The 18,924-nt window shown below is 47.0% G+C and overlaps 1 protein-coding gene across 1 annotated transcript; it reads left to right on the forward strand.

Moving 5' to 3' along the window:
- Positions 1 to 1,925: 1,925 nt before the first annotated feature.
- On the forward strand, positions 1,926 to 18,689 carry SLC22A7 (solute carrier family 22 member 7; the record flags this gene model as incomplete). The annotated part of the gene is made up of 10 exons (XM_082218072.1): positions 1,926 to 2,303; positions 4,850 to 4,953; positions 6,108 to 6,262; positions 8,072 to 8,240; positions 12,806 to 12,929; positions 14,448 to 14,563; positions 14,672 to 14,886; positions 15,951 to 16,059; positions 17,231 to 17,437; positions 18,500 to 18,689. 10 exons carry the CDS (start codon positions 1,926 to 1,928, stop codon positions 18,567 to 18,569), a joined length of 1,647 nt encoding a protein of 548 aa, XP_082074198.1. The 3' UTR covers positions 18,570 to 18,689.
- Positions 18,690 to 18,924: the final 235 nt, after the last annotated feature.

An 18,924-nucleotide genomic window follows, 5' to 3' on the forward strand; every position in this document is an offset into this window, starting at 1 on the left:
TTAAAAAATCACGTTGAAAGAAGTTCACTTTCCATTTATCACAATTAAAAGTGCTAGTCTTAGCCTTAAAAAAAGATAAAGGTAAAGGACCCCTGACAGTTAAGTCCAGTCGCAGACGACTCTGGGGTTGCGGCGCACATCTTGCTTTAAAGGCCAAGAGAGCCAGTGTTTGTCCGCAGACAGTTTTTTCCGGGTCATGAGGCCAGCATGACTAAGCCGCTTCTGGTGCAACGGAACACCAAAACCAGAGCAGCGCATGGAAACACTTTTTACCTTCCCGCCGGAGCGGTACCTATTTATCTACTTGCACTTTTTGGCGTGCTTTCGAACTGCTAGGTTGGCAGGAGCTGGGACCGACCAGTGGGAGCTCACCCCATCGTGGGGATTCGAACCACCGATCTTCTGATCGGCAAGCCCAAGAGGCTCAGTGGTTTAGACCACAGTGCCAGCCCAGCAAGGAAAGTTGCCTGAGTAATGAGATCATTAGCTGAGGTTTTCTGCAGGTGCCCCCACCACACAGACGCACAGCCTCCTCTGCTGTGGCACCCAGCTTATAGAACACACTTGGCAAACATGCTTATATAGTGCCCCTCCTGTGTAGTATCGTTGTTTAGAGAGTCAGACCAGGACTGAGGAGACACAGATCCAATTCCCCTCACAGCCACAAAGCTCCCTGGGTGACTTTGAGCCAAGCACTGTCTCTCCACGTAACCTGAAGCATGTATTATCCTTGGAGGAAGGGTGGCCTGTGGGATTTTTGGTGCCAGCTGAGCAGAGCTGTTGCCAGCCGCCTAGTAGAAAGCCAAACAGCCTGGGCTGCTCTAGTATATTTAACACTGATTTATTGTTCAGCTAGAAAAGCTTTTCATTGCAATGAAGACCAAACATTTTCACCTGCTAATTCCTGCAGCCCAAGACACAGTTACAGAAATCAGCTCCAGCAACCCTGAAGGGAAAGTGGTTGAAAAACAAACATGCAGAATTTCCAAATCACCAGGAAAAGAATTAACCCAGCATTTCCCTATGTATTCTGCAGCCTTTTATCTACAGAAATCTCTGGTATCACCATCTTCTGCAAGTTGCTGCTAGAAGCACAGGTGCAGTGGTCAGCTGGGAAGCTGGCAACCTTGCACTTGGGCAAGGATCTGAAGCAGGAGTATAGGTTCGGGGACAAAACAGCCCTTTATTTCTGCAGCAGTAGGAGCAGCCGTCAGCAACTAGTTCTGCAAAATGGCTGTGCAATTTTGGGGGGCTTCAGCCTGCAGACAGCCTGGGCTTGTCACTTGTTTCAAGGCTGCATATTCCCCCTTGCCCTGGAAGACAACCCCAAGCAAAATTGAGTCCCAATCCATGGGGCAGGGCAATAAAACCTATGGAGCATATTGGTCCCCATCTAGGCTTTTGTGACCTCGCCTGCATGCCCAGGTTAGGTCATTTGTCTGGGGGCAGAAACTAATAATTTTAGGTGCAATCTTCCAGAAGAAAAGCTTTATTGGCAGGAGAAGGTCTGTGGGCTGTGATTCTGGCCTGAACAGTTGCTGATATGCATTGACTAAAGTTTAACTTTGGGGGCAAGAAGTGGTGGATAACCATAATATATTTAATTTCTAGCCTGCTTCCTTGCAGCAGCACTAATGGTTACTCGTCAACTGCTAAGAGTTGTTGCGTTAAACATTCTCCTGCTCCATGGCACTGCCCTCGCCATTTCCCTGGGACAGAGAAAGCGAAAGGTCCTTTGGCTCAAGCGAAAGGTCTCTTGGCTCAGCCCCTACTGGTGAGGGCCAGATGCACGATCGACATCTCAAAGTCCACACGGACAACGGCATGAAAAGTCATGGCTTCCTGCTCTTGTGGAGCAGAAGAGTTGTAGGGGATCCCTCCTGCGGCACCTTGACCCCTACGAGCAAACAAGGGCCTTGGCAAAGATGAATTTCGAAGACCTCTTGTGCGAGGCTGGGGGCTTTGGCAAATTCCAGATCCTCACTTTGCTCCTGCTCTGCCTCCCGAGGCTCTTCCTCCCTCTGCATTTCCTCCTGCACAACTTCCTGGCGGCCACCCCGGCTCATCGCTGCGCCATCCTGCATCAGGACCGCTTTGCCAACCTCACCGAGGCAGAGGTGCTGCTCATCAGCATCCCGAGGGATTCGGAAGAAGCCTTCAGCTCCTGTGAGATGTTTTCGGAGCCTCAGTTCCACCTCCTGCTCAACTCCTCCCAAGCGTCGACCAATGTCACATCTGTACAGCGCTGCCAGAATGGGTGGGTTTATAACCGGTCCCAGTTCACTTCCACCATAGCTACCCAGGTAAGCCTAGCATCTTCCCGTACGTTTGGAGACCATCTGAAAGTGCAAACAAGTGCAAAAGAATGGGCTCTTTTGGAATTGAGCAGAGAGAAATATGTACTTGGCCATAAGGCTCATTATTGCCTGGTCTCAGTCTAATCTACTTCATAGGGTTCTTGTGAGGGAGAGAAGAACCATGAAGACCACCTTGAGCTCTGTGGAGAAAAATGCAATAAATAAATGCAATAAATAAATACATTACAGTTGTTACTCTCCCTTTCTCTGCCACTTTGAGAGTGCTTTGGGCAGTGAGCGTATGTTTCTGAGGGGATTATTTGTTTACTATTTATCACCATGATCATTATTTATTTCCTTTATCAGTTGCTTTATACATAATAAAAGAAATCAAAGTGACTAAATCTTAACAAATAAAAACAATTTAAAACTACGGGGAAATGTAACACCGTGATCAATACAAAATGCTCATCCAGTAAAATATCCATAAGAACAAGTCCTCCTCACTCACTAAAGCAGTGGTTCTCAGACTTTCCCTCCTGGGTCACACTTTCAGAATAAAAATTTGGTCGCGCCACAGCAGTTTTATTTATTGATAAGAAATACATTGGAAAATGAAAGGAAACTTGCAGCAGTGCTTGTTTTGTAACATAGAACACAACTGCTTTATAATATGATTGTGGGGCATCCCAAAAGTAAAAAATAACGCAGTACGAGGATGTTTCCCAAAATATAATACAGTCATACCTCGGGTTAAATTTGCTTCAGCTTGAGTGTTTTCAAATTACGTTCCGGGGCGAAGTAATGGAGCGCGTTACTTCTGAGTTTTGCCACTCGCGCATGCACAGACGCTCAAAATGACATCACGCGCATGCGCGGAAGCGGCAAAACGTGACCCACGCACGTGCAGATGCGCAGTCGTGTTTTACGTTCTGCTCAGGATGCGAACGCAGGATCCCGTTCGCATCCTGAGGTACCACTGTACTGATTGTCCTTGAATCTTCCTGCCACACTTGTAGGGCCGTCTTAAGCATATCTGGCGCCGTGGGGCAAAGATCCCTCTGGCGCCCCCTCTCTTTTCCAGAATTTAGAACTCAGGGCCTAACTCATGGACCACCTCGTAGGTCCAGGAGCCGCTGCCCACAGAAGACGCCGCCGATGTGGACGCAGTGCGGCTGGCCAGACCGCCAGAACCCTGTGTTCGCTTGTGAGTGTCCAGGGTGCCTCCTCCTGCCCGACAACGACAGCCTGCTGCTGGTGCTACCCAGCAGTCTGAGGGCCTAAGGAGCAGGAGGCAGTTGCCACGCTGCCGCCTGTGCCCCTGGGAGTGGTGGTGGTGTGGCGGGAATTACCGAATCCACATTTCTCAGCACATTAACTTGGTGCTATGTCACCCCGGAACACCTCAGCTGACCCTTGAAGCTGTTTGAGCGTTAATGTTTGATCATTAGATGACAAACTTCTATCCTGGCATCTATAGTCAGGTAGGTAGCCGTGTTGGTCTGACGCAGTCAAAATATATAAAAATTGTCCAGTAGCACCTTAGAGACCAACTAAGTTTGTTCTTGGTATAAGCTGGACAATTTTTATTTTATTTTTATATGTATTTCTATCCTGGCAGTTCATTTGGAAGTCCGAGGGAAAGAATAACAAAGAAAACAAAGGAACGTTCTCAATGATGTAATCCTGGCCAACTGGGCCCTTACTCGTGGAGTAAGTCCCATTGAGTTCATTAGTGCTTACTTCCAGGGAAGTGGGTGTAGCCTATATTATGTAACCTTTAGCTGCCATTCAAAAGCATCCCTAAAGAAAGGTACTCACATATTTAAAATGTTCAAAATTGAATTTATATTTAAGAATGAAGTACATGCAGTTGACACCTGGGTAGTCATAGCTCTAGCTTATTTGGTAGATATTATTTAATTTGGAAAGTCCTGATTTGAATCAGCTTGATAGATTGAACCTGCACCTTTATTGCAGTGTTCAGAATGCATCATTCAAAAGCCTCAGTGGGAAGCTATATGTGTCTGAACTCAAAATCTAAAGAGGTAAAAGAGTTTCCCCTGATTGCTGCTGAATAATAATAATAATAATAATAATAATAATAATAAGAAGAAGCCATTACTGTATCTTAATACTCTTGGCAGCTTCCAACAGAATATAAAAACACATTAAAACATCAAACATTAAAAACGTCCCTATACAGCACATAGATTTAATAGGTTGTTTCCCCCACATCCTATCCCATTGGTCTGGCTTGCAGGGGCTGATGGGAGTTGTAGTTCAGCCACACCTGGAGGGCCAAAGATTCCACACACCTGGAATAGGCAATTCAATATCGCTCTTCCATACTGTACCTAATGTAGTTAGGGGAATTGCTGCAGTTTTGATTAATAAAGCAGATCTATTTGAAATCAACCCTGTGTTTATGTTCCAAAATCCTTGCCTGTGTATTTAAGGCACACAGGAGTCCTCCTGGGGGGAAATGGCGGCAACCCTGAGTCAAGCTGCCTATAGGTATTCTAAATGCTTCTCTGGGTCCTTTGTTCCAGTGGGATCTTGTCTGTGAGCAAAAAGAGCTGAATCACGCCACAGCCACCTTCTTCTTCATTGGCGTCATGCTTGGAGCTCTGATCTTTGGCTACCTGTCAGACAGGTAATTTTCTCACGCTTCTTCCTTATTGAAACCTTTTGTTCACATGACAAACACCTTTATCTGCCCAATTTGATTGCCACGCTTTATGGCAGTCTTCCCTTACAGGATGCCTTCCAGATATTTGGACTCCAACTCCCATCAGTCCCAGCCAGCATGACCAATAGCCAGGGATGATGGGACTTGTAGTCCATCAACATCTGGATAGCATCAGGTGAGGGAAGTTCTGGTCTACAGAACTTCCCATAAGTGAGATGGGGCAGGGTTGGCATACTAGGACTTTAGGAAGGGGTCTTTATTCTCAACCAAACCACTCATTATGAAATCATAGAAGTGATAGAGAATCATAGAGTTGGAAGGGACCACGAGGGTCATCTAGTCCAACCCCCGGCGATGCAGGAATCTTTTGCCCAATGTGGGGCTCAAACCCACAACCCTGAGATCAATAGTCTGATGCTCTACTAGCTGAGCCATCCCTTCAAATGATTAAGATCTTCTTGCCTTTAAACGTTTCAAATACGTTTTTTATTTTATTTAGTCATTTGTATCGCTTTGCTGCTTTGTCGTTCGTTGCCCTGGGCTCCTTTGCAAAGGAAGGGGATTCTAGAACCTTAAATAATACAAAATAAGAACAACAGCTCCTCTGTATTTTCCACACTGAGTAGCAATGACTCTGCAGGCCATCAGAAGAGAGAGCCAAGTACTGTTGTGGCACATGGCAGGAACCCGAGCTCACAATGGTCTCCTTTGCCATGTAGTTAACATTTTTCTCCGTGGACGCAGGTGGCACTGTGGGTTAAACCACAGAGCCTAGGGCTTGCCGATCAGAAGGTCGGCGGTTCGAATCCCTGAGACGGGGTGAGCTCCCGTTGCTCAGTCCCTGCTCCTGCCAACCTAGCAGTTCAAAAGCACATCAACGTGCAAGTAGATAAATAGGTACCGCTCCGGCGGGAAGTTAAACGGCGTTTCCATGCGCTGCTCTGGTTCGCCAGAAGCGGCTTAGTCATGCTGGCCACATGACCTGGAAGCTGTGTGCCGGCTCCCTCGGCCAATAAAGCGAGATGAGCGCCGCAACCCCAGAGTCGGCCACGACTGGACCTAATGGTCAGGGGTCCCTTTACCTTTACCTAACATTTTTCTCTGTGGTGTTGTGGCAGGTTTGGCCGGAAGACCATGCTCCTGGTGTCTTACATGTGCACCCTGATTTGTGGGATGGTGAGTTCTGCGTCTGTTACATACAGTATGCTGGCGGTCATGCGGACCCTGACAGGAATGTCTATCTGCGGCCTCTCTCTCATCGTCGTGCCTCTGGGTAAGCACAACAAGAGTTTCAAGGCTGAGAAGCTGTAGCCGTAGAGCTGGCAACCTTTGCGGAAGATATGTGCAGGAATCAAGTTCCGTATTTTTCGCTCCATAAGACACACTTTTTTCCTCCTAAAAAGTAAGGGGAAATGTCTGTGCGTCTTATGGTGCAAATGTGTGGTCGATCACTGGCTCCCTTTCCGGCCCCGCCCCGTTGCCCAGGCCTCCATTGTTGAATGTTCTGCAGATGGAGGCTGTTTCATTCCCCAGCCACATGTGACTGGCTGGTTAGATTATCATATTCCGAAAGAAGCTGCAGGACTGTGAGTTGAACCCCATAAAAACCAGGATCCCCCCCCGCAAAGTAAGCTCAACAACTTTGAGCTGATCCTCAAAAATAGGGGCTTTTCCCCTTTGCAAAAGAAGCTGCACAACTTTGAGCTGATCCCCTGAAAAACGGGGCTTTCCCCCTTTCCTCCTCTAAAAGGTAAAGGTAAAGGTACCCCTGCCCGAACGGGCCAGTCTTGACAGACTCTGGGGTTTGAGCGCCCATCTCACATTTATTGGCCGGGGGCCAGCGCTGTCCGGGGACACTTCCGGGTCACGTGGCCAGCGTGACAACGCTGCTCTGGCGAGCCAGAGCCGCACACGGAACGCCGTTTACCTTCCCGCTGGTAAGCGGTACCTATTTATCTACTTGCCCCCGGGGGTGCTTTCGAACTGCTAGGTGGGCAGGCGCTGGGACCGAGCAGCGGGAGCGCACCCCGCCGCGGGGATTCGAACCGCCGACCTTTCGATCGGCAAGCCCTAGGCGTTGAGGCTTTAGCCCACAGCGCCACCCGCGTCCTTTCCTCCTCTAGGTGCGTCTTATGGTCAGGTGCATCTTATGGGTTGAAAAATATCCCAAACGCAGATCTGGGTATCCACAGGGTCTGGGTATCCACAGTTATATGGTTGTTGGATAACAGATTGCCACACCTTTACAACTGTTACAACATCTGTGCTACTGACTCTCAGACTTGTTGAAATATATATAACAATCAATCAATTTGAGTTGCACAACTCAAATTGGGTCTACTAGACCCAAATTTGTTAAGCGATGTGGACTAAAGTCATGTCTGGTGCCCCTTCAGGATTAAGGGCCCTGAAACTTAAGCTTCATTAATTTCATAGTAGATCTGCATCTATCTATCTATCATTTATCATCTATATCTATATCTATTTATCATCTATCTGTCTATCTATATCTATCTAATTATTCCCTTCATAGAGACATCTCACTTCCTGAAAATGTAAAATTGAACCATTGTGAAAATGTATTTCTTGTCCAAAATAAACAGTCACCAACCTTAAAATCACAAAACACTTGGAGAGATAAATGGGGCCGAAATGGAAAGAGTACTGGAGCCAGTCATACTTGTAAGTGGGGGCACTTCGCAAATTAGGCACCTCTGTCCCATTTGGTGTATATTGCATTCGGCTCTCCCTTGTATTACAGATCAACACTGCACATGTAGCGGGCACCAGCAGAGCTGTCCTTGCAGCTGCTATGTGCACCACAAGGTTCAAGTCCTTAAAAAGAGGCTAGCTTAGAAGCGTTGCAAAAGCCAGTGTCCACCAGAAAGCAAAGACACTGCAGCTGACTGGACCTCTTTTACTGAGCATTGCTGCTTGACTCCAAGCATAGGTGATGGTTAGATGAAGGTTTGCAAACAATGGGTCTGGGCGATAAGATCTAGGTCTGTTCTGTTTGGGCTCTCACAATCAAGTGCGTTTGTGTGTGTGTGTTTGTGTGCTAAACTCCATTTCTATGTTCCAGGCATGGAATGGGTAGACATCCAGCACCGCACCGTTTCTGGGATCGTAACCAGCATCTTCTGGAGCCTGGGGAATATGCTTCTCTCTCTGATCGCTTACCTGGTGCGAGACTGGCGTTGGCTGCTCTTTGCTGCTACTTTGCCATGTGCAGTGGGCCTGGTCTCTGTGTGGTGGGTGAAACTAACCCTGCGTGATGCCTTGTGGTCCTGCCTTTCCTCAAGGGCATCTTCTTCACAGAACCAGCTGGCAACCTAGCTAGGCACACCGGCGGACTTCAGGGCTACTATAGATGCTTTCTTCAGTTGGCTGGTTGCAACTGTCTGCTTTGTTTTTAGCACTTGTATGATTTATATGAGTTTGTTTTCATTTGCAACCTGCTCTGGGCTTGTGGGCCCCTCCAGACATCTTTTTATTATTATTGTGCATTCATTAGGATTTATGCTCAATGCTGTTTGAACCTGCAAAAGTCTTGGGGCAGACCTACGGCATCCATTCCATTCAGTGCATATCCCATAGCAGGCTTCCTCAACCTCAGCCCTCCAGATGTTTTTGGCCTACAACTCCCATGATCCCTAGCTAGCAGGACCAGTGGTCAGGGATAATGGGAATTGTAGTCTCAAAACATCTGGAGAGCCGAGGTTGAAGAAGCCTGTCCCATAGCTTATGGCTGATCTCCTGTAACTTTTCATACCATGAGTGCTCTGGGTTATTTTTTGTCCCACTTTTGTTGCTCTACAGTCTGGCCTTATCCAAACTTGCCTTTCGCTCCTCTCTTTCCAGGCAGAGATCTGTGCTTTAATGCTCCTTGTCCAAAGAGATCCCCCCCATTTTTTTTGCCCCAAGCATTCCCCACCAAAACCCACTTTTTAAAGCTGAATCAGAGCAAACACCAATTTGGCTTTTCTGCAGATTGACATTTGCTCCAATTGAGCTTTAAAGAGAGGGTTTTAGTGGAGAAAGCTCCAAAGGAAAGCAAAAACAAAGGAGCTGGGACACAGAGATTTATACAGTCATACCTCGGGTTACAGATGCTTCAGGTTGCGTTTTTTCAGGTTATGGACTGCCGAAACCCAGAAGTACCAGGATGGGTTACTTCCAGGTTTCGGCAGCTGCACATGCACAGAAGCGCTAAATCGCACTTTGCGCATGCGCAGAAGTGGCGAATCGCAACCCGCTCGTGTGCAGACGCACAGCTGTGGGTTACGAATGCTATGGGTTGCAAATGTGCATCCTGCACGGATCACTTTCGCAACCCGAGTGTCCACTGTATTGTGGACCATGCCTGCAGGGGCGGAGGAAGGGGGCTGCAGTGGGTGTGGGCCGCCCCAGGTGCCACCACTGAGGAGGGTGACAAAATGCCAGGCGGCACTCACCGCGGGGCCTGCAGCGCATCCAAGTTGCGTGTCTCTTCTGGGAAAGACACAGTGGCTTGGGCGCATGCAGGCTCCGCGCTGCCCAAACGGTCTGCCCACTGCCTCCCCCTCCAGCTGTAGGGCGGCTGAATGGGAGGAGGCAGGAAAACTCCGGGGGCCCCACAGCGCGCCCTGCCCCTATGGGCGACTTGCCCTACCCCTGGGCACGCCGCCCCAGGCGCCTGAGCGGCTTCCTCCGCCACTGCATGCCTGGAAAGAGTGGAGGAAAGGTCAGTTTGGATAAGCCACCTGGATCATGGAATTGTGGAATTGGGAGAGGCCCCAAGGGGTCATCTAACCGAGCATCATTTATCAGGAATGAGGCATTTGCTGGTGTATGCTGCCTGACTACTCCCACTTTGTTCCTCCTTTGGCGTAAGAAGCTTCAGCAAACCAGGAAAGCCTGGTTTCCTATTAACAACTCAACCTGTTGTTGTTGGCATCTGTCTGCCTTGAGAGAAAATGGAGTGTGCCTCAAGGGGTGAAGTCAAACTGCTGCGTTAGCAGCACTGAAGTGACCTCTTTGGGGCGCAAGCCTGGGCAGTGTGTATAGAGGTCCTGGGCTGCCCGGATGACAAGACCCCTCTTGGCCTTGCTGGTGTGGTCCAAAGGAAATTAGAGCAATATGTTTGGCACCAGCTTGGCTGCAGGAGTTGCCGGAAGGAGGCGTACACGGCAACATCCAATTCTTCACTCGCACCCCAAAAGTGTACATATATTTATACTAGGGGAAGTGTGTACACACAAAATCATAATTATCTTTGGGGGGAAATCGCTTGTAAAAATGTGTGTTATGCAAAACTGCGTAGAAAATGTGAATATTAGAAGACATGCCTAAGGAAATATGTGATTTTTGTGTACAGTGTGTGGATTTTATACAGAAATGATGTGAACTGAACTTGGGATTGGCAAATGCAGAAAGCAGAAGAGACAAGTTTAACCATCTCATTTGTGAAGAACTGGGTAGCGTGTTAATGCTCATGATTTTTAATTAACTTTCCCACCAGAATTACGTAAGGTAACAGTGGATGCATGCACAATGCACATTTTATTGAAACCCTGCAAAGGATTCTGGGAATTGTAGTTTGCTAAGGTGTTTGGGATTGCAGCTCTCTTAAGGGTAAATTATGGTTCCCCAGGATACTTTGGGGCAGTAATGTGTTTTAAATGTTTGGTATTCATGCAGCCAGTGCCTGTAAAGAGGACATCAAGGGGTCTCGCCTCTTTGACTCGTGCACTTTGCATCCAGTACACATTAATAGAAGGGTGTCAATCTATGTTAATCTGTGTCCAGCACGTTTGATATAAATGAAATGAGCCATCAGACACCTGGAGCCAAATGCTGAATCCACACGCACTGGCATCTTGTATAAGTAATAGTTCAACAAGTTGTTCCTTTGCCAAGAGCTGAATGTTCAGGCTGAACTAGAACCTGGGTGACAGGCAGCGAGGTGGTCTGTTTCAGAATCCCACCTCCCCACTCCTAGAACTGAGAAACTAACAATTATCATACCTCCTCATGCTGCTTACATGTTTTGGACGCACAAGATTCTGGGAGCTTTCAAGCACAAACCACACATTATATGCCAAGGTGTGTGGCTTACTCCCCCCTCTTTTTTTAGTGAAAAGCAACCTTAGTAATAATAATAATAATAATAATAATAATAATAATAATAATAATAATAATAATTTTTATTAATACCCCACCCTCCCCAGCCAATACTGGGCTCAGGGCGGCTTACATCAGTTATAAAACAATTGATTATAATACAATTTAAAAACAAGATTAAAATACAACATTAAAATGCAGCCTCATTTCAGTAGAAACTCAAATCAAAAACTTTTTGGGGATGAAAACGTCAAATTTTCACCAGGGCCAACTATCCAGACTGGTCCTACGTGGGCCAGAAAAAAGCCAAGGAAGTCCCCAAATGGGAGTTCCATCACAGAAGGAGAAAGGAGAAAGGAAAGAGGGGAAGGGGATCAAGTTGATTCCAAGCCAAAGGCCAGGCGGTACAAATCTGTCTTACCGGCCCTTAGGAAGCTATAATCTTGGAGTAACGGAGGTGCCCTAGGCCTCACGTTCAAGGTGTTGGTACTAACATATAAAGCCCTGTGCAGCTGAGGAAAATGTTACTTGAGATACAGATAGGTAGCCGTGTTGGTCTGCCATAGTCAAAATAAATAGTCGTGCATGCACACGAAAGCTCATACCAAGAACTAACTTAGTTGGTCTTTAAGGTGCTACTGGAAGGAATTTTTTTATTGTTACTTGAGAGACCACCTTATGCCTGATAAACCCAGCAGATCACTATGGAATAGCATTCCTGTCAAGATACCACAGGTGCCCCTTACCTGCACTTTCCAGAAGCAATTGAAGATTTTTTTTTCTTTCTGACAGACTTCCCCAGTTGGATAAACGGGTCTTTGCCACGTGTGTCCACTTCTTAAGGTTTTAGACTTGTTTTTAAATGTATTTAATATTTTTTGTGTTGTTAAATGTTTTTAATTATGTGTAAATTACCTTGAGATGGCAGTTTAGAAGACGGTTAATGGAACAGCTCCCTCTGAGCTTCCTTCCTTGGAGGTTTTTAAGCAGAGGTGAGGTGGTCATCTGTCATGGATGCTTTAGCTGAGATTTCTGCACTGCAGGCTAGATGGCTTGGGGTCCCTTCCAACTCTACTATTCTAGGATTCTAATAAATCAGTGGTAATAATAATAAGACTAATAAATCGGCTAACCCTAAGCAGAAACTTACTCCCTTCACAGAGCTACAATTCGCATAGTGGTTTAACAACTGATCCCCTTTCCCAAATGAGCTCCCATTGCTTGGTCCCCGCTCCTGCCAACTTAGCAGTTCAGAGGCACGTCAAAGTGCAAGTAGATAAATAGGTACCGCTCTGGCGGGAAGGTAAACGGCCTTTCCGTGTGCTGCTCTGGTTTGCCAAAAGCGGCTTAGTCATGCTGGCCACATGACCCGGAAGCTGTACACCGGCTCCCTCGGCCAGTAAAGCAAGATGAGCGCCACAACCCCAGAGTCGGCCACAACTGGACCTAATGGTCAGGGGTCCCTTTACCCTGTACCTTTACCCCTTTCCCAAGGAAGTCTGGGAACTGTAGCTCTGTGAAGGGAAATACTGGTCTCCTAACAACTCTCAACACACTTAACAATCTATCGTTCCCAGGATTCTTGGGGGGAAGCCGCGACCGTTTAAAGTGGAATTATACTACTTTCAACGTATTGCGCGACGTGGCCTTTTCAAAATCCACTGGAGGATGTGAGCAATGTATCAGACAACCTGATTATTTTCTCTTTTAACAGGTGGCTCCCAGAATCTGCCAGGTGGTTGCTGGCCAAAGGGAAGTTGAAGGAAGCTCGCAAGCATTTGCAGGCTTGTGCCAAAATGAATGGACGAAAGGAGTTTGCTGCCAAGATAAACCTTGAGGTGAGATGGGGCAGGGCTTTTATTTATTTATTTCATCCGGAACTCAGTCCCGGCCGCTCTCAGGTGGGTGCCATTGCCATTCTAAGAGAACAAGGGAGGTGTTTATGAAGAGTTCCAGAACCCCTTTTTCTAGAAAAATAGCACTGAATAGGGGCATTAGAAACTAATAATGAAGAGACATGATTGGAAAACACCCCCCATACAGTGGTACCTCGGGTTAAGACCTTAATTCATTCTGGAGGTCCGTTCTTAACCTGAAACTGTTCTTAACTTGAGGTACCACTTTAGCTAATGGGGCCTCCTGTTGCCGCCGCACAATTTCTGTTCTCATCCTGAAGCAAAGTTATTAACCCGAGGTACTATTTCTGGGTCAGCAGAGTCTGTAACCTGAAGTGTATGTAACCTGAAGCGTCTGTAAACTGAGGTACCACTGTACTGCCAAGTGCTACTGCCATGGAAAATGCCACAGACAGCAACATGGAACAGCGGTGAGGGCTGCCTGCTCAGTGTCTGTTTTTCGGATATCGCAAATCATGATGTATGTGTGTGAGTGCACTATGCGAAAATCATGATGCAGGAAAAACCGTGAAGCCAGCCCAGGCCTCTGCACAGCACCATCCTTATTTCAGCCATCATGATAATGTCAGTATATCATAATGTTTAGCTAGTGATTTATCGCGATGTTGAAAACCAGATATCGTAGGGTTGCTACAGAGTTGTTCAGCCGTGCTTTGCACCCACAATTTTCACCTTCACCCTCATTCTCAGTGTGCATCCTCCCTCCCTTTTTCGATGCATTAGGATCCATTTGCAAATTTTTATCCTACAAGACTGAATGACGTTTTCTTACATTCGTACCCTATCCTATCAATGCAGACTGCGCTGGTTTTTAAAGATGTACATATTACGAGCTGCCTTGTGGGAGGGTGCCTTCATGGGTAGAAAGATGGGGGTAAACCATTATAAATAAAAAAAACAAACACCGAGCAATTAAAACTTGTTTAAAAATTGAAAATCCTGCTACAGAAACAGTTCGAGCCAAAGACCTGAAGAATATGAATAATATCTGACATTTGCGTGCTCTCTCTCATATATATATATATATATATGGGGGGCTTTCTGACCCAGTTTTGTTTCTGTTTTTACTTTCTCCTGTTGTAACAGGGTTTACTAGCGGAGGGAGAATGAGAGACAATTACCCACTGAGTTGTCTGCTGCTGCTCATGCAAGCCAATAGTGAATTCTGATTTTTTAAAAAAATCGTGTCAGTGGAAGATTTCTTCATGCCTAATTGACACAAGGGGTGGTTTTTCTGAGGGTGTTATGAGGCACCCCATGTGCTACAACAGCCCCATAAAGCCCCCACTGCTTGGGGTGGGGGAACCCCATTGGTGACAATGGAAAACATTTTTTCCAAGCCTAATAGCCTGGTGGAGCCAGGATGGGAGATAGTGGACCAAATGGTCTACCGTGAGGAAGTCCTCCACTCCTGAACTGACCTCAGCTTCCCTTCTTCAGATGCTGAGCAAGACAGCAGCCGTGGTAGAGCAGAAGCTAGGAGGGAATTATTCTTACGTGAGCATCTTCCGAACACCGATGCTGAGGAAAATCTCCTTTTGCATGGGAGCCGTGTGGTGAGACACCTCTTTCTCTCTTCCTCTTCACCTCACCTGTGGGTTACCGTCCTCTCTGGGCTGAGTCTGGGGTTCCTCTGCCCACCTCTTTATCTGCCTCCCTTTCAGGTTTGGGGTGGCCTTTTCCTACTACGGCATGAGCTTGAACATCAGTGGCTTCGGCCTGAGCATGTACATGACGCAGTTTGTCTTTGGGGCCATTGAGATCCCTGCCAAACTCATCGTGTACCTCGTGGTGAATCGATTTGGACGGAAGCAGAGCCAGGCCTGGTCCCTCATCCTAGCTGGGTTGTGCATAGGAATCAACATTGCCATCCCAAGGTGTAAGTAGCTTTGCTTTATTCTTATTGCCTCTTGTTGTTGTTGTTGTTGTTGTTGTTTTCCTTTTAAAACGTTCTTCAAGCCAAGAAAATGGATGCAGATGATCATGTCACAGCTTCCCTGTCCTTCTGAGGGGGCTCAGAAATAATGGCTGGGAAGCTGCCCCCCTTGCTTCTCAAGACCCCTAGGCAGCTGCCTCACTCTGCCTACTGATAGGGCTGTCCCCAAGTTGCTATCCTGCCATTGCCAGGTGGCCAAGTTGTGTTTGCGGTTACATGGGGAAGCGGGAGGAAAGCCTAGCAAATGAAGTCTCTACATTGCAACCAGATTGCTTCACTAAATCAAATTCCGAGCATGCAAAAAGGGTGTGTTACGGGATGAAACTCCAACCCTCACCCCTCCGAGCTGTCCATGGGACAATCTGTACTGGATTGGCTTTCATTTGCCACTCCTAGCTCATGGATGGCACGGCCAACTTTGGTATCTTTCTTGAGGGTAAAGGTAAAGGGACCCCTGACCATTAGGCCCAGTTGTGGATGACTCTGGGGTTGCGGCACTCATCTTGCTTTACTGGCCGAGGGAGCCAGCGCACAGCTTCCAGGTCATGTGGCCAGCATGACTAAGCCGCTTCTGGCGAACCAGAGCAGTGCACGGAAATGCCGCTTACCTTCCCGCTGGAGCAATACCTATTTATCTATTTGCACTTTGACCCAACTGCTAGGTGGGTAAAAGCTGGCAGCAAACAACGGGAGCTCACCCTGTCGCGGGGATTCGAACCGCTGACCTTCTGATCAGCAAGCCCTAGACTGTAGTTTAGACTACAGTGCCACCCGCATCCTGACCAGATGATGGGTATCGAGGCCAGGTGAGAGTTGCTAGCGCAGCTGTGCCACCAGGGACATCAACAAAGGAGTGGCTTTTCAGGATCCATTACAACGTTGCAGGAGGTGCTTGCGACAGCATGGCAACATGTTCAGGATTGTTAGCACTGATTTTTCTTGTTGCACATGCAAACGCTTTCCTTGTAGTAGCTCCTTTCACCTTTTCCAACTGCTTCTCCTCCCAGCGCTGGGGATTTTGCGTTCTGTGGTTGCCATCATAGGCAAAGGATTCTCTGAAGCTGCTTTCACCACCGTCTTCTTGTATTCCTCGGAACTCTACCCCACTGTCCTCAGGTAAGGAGGCGCTCCTGTCTGAGCTCACAAATGTCTCCGCTGGAAGCCTGTGCATGGCCGTGGCGTGATGCTAGACCTTCTTATGCATGACCCTCCATCCTTCAGGCTGTGCAAACGCCAAATAAATACAGTCCAATCATTGACTTTTCTCAAACGATTTACCGAAAATTACAGCTATGATGTTCAATTGACTTATTTAGGGATAAGCAATGTGGTGAGTGAGTTGAGGGGACCAGAGTGTTACACAATATTCCAAGTGTGGTTAGGCCATAGATTTGTATTATACTATTATGAAGTGGCCACATCAGGAAGAATTGGACATATGTTTGCAACAGGAGCAGGAAACTGAAATATATATATATATATATATATATATATATATATATATATATAACACGTTTAAATAATTTGGCTTGATTTGTTAAAATTTGGAAAACTAAGAAAATTAAAAATAAAAACTAGATAGGTACCGTATTGGCTTGAATATAAGCCACACTTTTTTTCCCAAATTCCAAAGTTAAAGTGCAGCTTATATTCATGACCTCACGCTGCTGGCAAAGCAGCACGGCTCCCCCCCCCCCAGGGAGCAGCTTGGGAGCATGGGGCTCCCAAGCCTCCCCCAAGCTGCCAAATTTTAAAGGTGTGGCTTATTTGCAGGTGCAGCTTATATTCGGGCCAATACAGTATTATGCTATTATGATATCAGCAGTTCTATTTTCAATAGGGCACTAAGCTAGCAAGGCTTAGACATTTACAAGTCACCTCAGCCCTTATTATTAATATTATTATTATTATTTGTAATGGAATTTGTTAGTTGCTTTCTCTTACCCAGAGCAACCCAAAGAGACATACAACCAAGCAAACGAATGCATGCATGGGAGAACCAGGTTGGGTTCTGGGGGCAGGGGAGAGATCCACCATAACATGCATTCCCCTTTCTGACCCACCTGGATTCCCATTCTGGGCTCCAGCTCCAACAAGAGCCAGCAGCCTCCCAAGGAGCCCTGAGCGCCATGTTGCTAAAGGTCTCCTCCAGTTGTCCTTAGACATCCCAGCTACCACTTTCCCGACTGATAAGCTGAGAATGGAATTGTCCACCCAAGACATCCCATGCCCAGCCTCTCTTTGCAGGACTCAAGCCTTATGGAATGCCTCTCCGCTTTGCTTCCAGGCAGAATGGGCAAGGGTACTGCGCCTTCATGGCACGCCTGGGTGGTTCGGTGGCTCCTCTCGTCTTCATGCTGGACAGCCTATGGAAGCTTCTGCCCCAAGTGATCTACTGCATCATGGCTGTGCTCTGCGGCTCAGCAGCCTTCTTCCTCCCTGAGACGTTAAACACGGAGCTGCCGGAGACAGTAGAGGATGTTGAAAAGCGAAGGTGAGAGCCGGGGAGAGGCAGAGAGGCAGGAAGTGGTGGTGGTGAGGGACTGGCTGAAAATATACTCTCCAGCATTTCTCTGATGAAAATAAGGACACTCTATTCAGTAATAATACAGTGGTACCTCCGTTTTCAAACGTAATTCATTCCGGAAGTCCGTTTGTGTTCCGAAAACTGAAAGCAGAAGCCTCAAAACAGGAGCCGCAATATGGAAAACTCAAAACAGAAGCTGTGTTTCCTGTTTGATTTCTGAGGCACGTTCAAAAACTGAGGCATTTACTTCCAGGTTTTCGGCATTGGATTTCTGAAACGTTTGACTATGGAGGCATTTGAAAACCGAGGTACCACTGTAATACAGTGGTACCTTGCAAGACGAATGCCTCGCAAGACGAAAAACGTGCAAGATGAAAGAGTTTTCCGTTTTTTGAGTCGTTCCGCAAGACGAATTTCCCTATGGGCTTGCTTCGCAAGACGAAACGTCTTGCGAGTTCTTACGAGTTTGTTTCCTTTTTCTTAAAGCCGCTAAGCTGTTAATAGCCGCTAAGCCGCTAATAGCCGTGCTTCGCAAGACGAAAAAACCGCAAGACGAAGAGACTCGCGGAACGGATTAATTTCGTCTTGCGAGGCACCACTGTAACAATAATTTTATTATTTATACCCCTCCCATCTGACCGGGTTCTCCCAGCCACTCTGAGTGACTTCCAACATATATAAAAACATAATAAAACATTACCCATTAAAAAACCTCTCTATGCCTTCAGATGTCTTCTAACAGTTGTATATTTACTTATCTCCTTGGCTTGGGGATCACATAACTCTATACCCTCCAACATTTCCCTGATGAAAATAGAGGCATCCTAAGGAAAAACAAGACATTCTGAGATCGCATCAGAAACCAGGACGGTTTCTGTAAACCGAGGACTGTCCCTCCCTGGAAAATAGGGACACTTGGAGGGTTTGTGAAAACTAACTGGTGGGAGACACTGCTGCATTTGTGCTAATGCGCCAGCCTCCACTTCTCAGCAAACAGCACCAATCTTTTTCTTTTTTGTTTCCCTGTAGCTCAGAAAGGGAGAAACACCTGCGTGGGAAGGTGTCTGAAGTCGTGCCTCTGCAGTCGTTACAGAAGTGACCTGCTGAGGGCTTGATGCAGCTAGCAATGGGGGACTTGGGGCTTGCAGAAAAGATGATCAAGGGCAACATGGTGCGCAGGCTGAGATTTTCTAATGCAATAAAGTGAAGGGCGCTGTCAGGGTTGCTTCCAGATCCTAGCTCACAGAGGATCACGCTAGCCAGCGATCATTAAATAAAAGTCTTTATTGAGTTACGGTTTCCATTCTCAAGCTGCTGCGTGCAACTCTACGTCTTATGCTTAGATCGGCGAAGCTTCGTCTGAATCTCCGCCCCTTGTACACCAACTTAATATCCTAGCCCTGCTCCACCTTTTCTGCCTGACTGCTCTTCTCTGGGTCCCTCTGCCCCCCGGG

This window comes from Podarcis vaucheri (assembly GCF_965113315.1).
Source record: "Podarcis vaucheri genome assembly, chromosome: 3".
NCBI lineage: Eukaryota > Metazoa > Chordata > Lepidosauria > Squamata > Lacertidae > Podarcis > Podarcis vaucheri.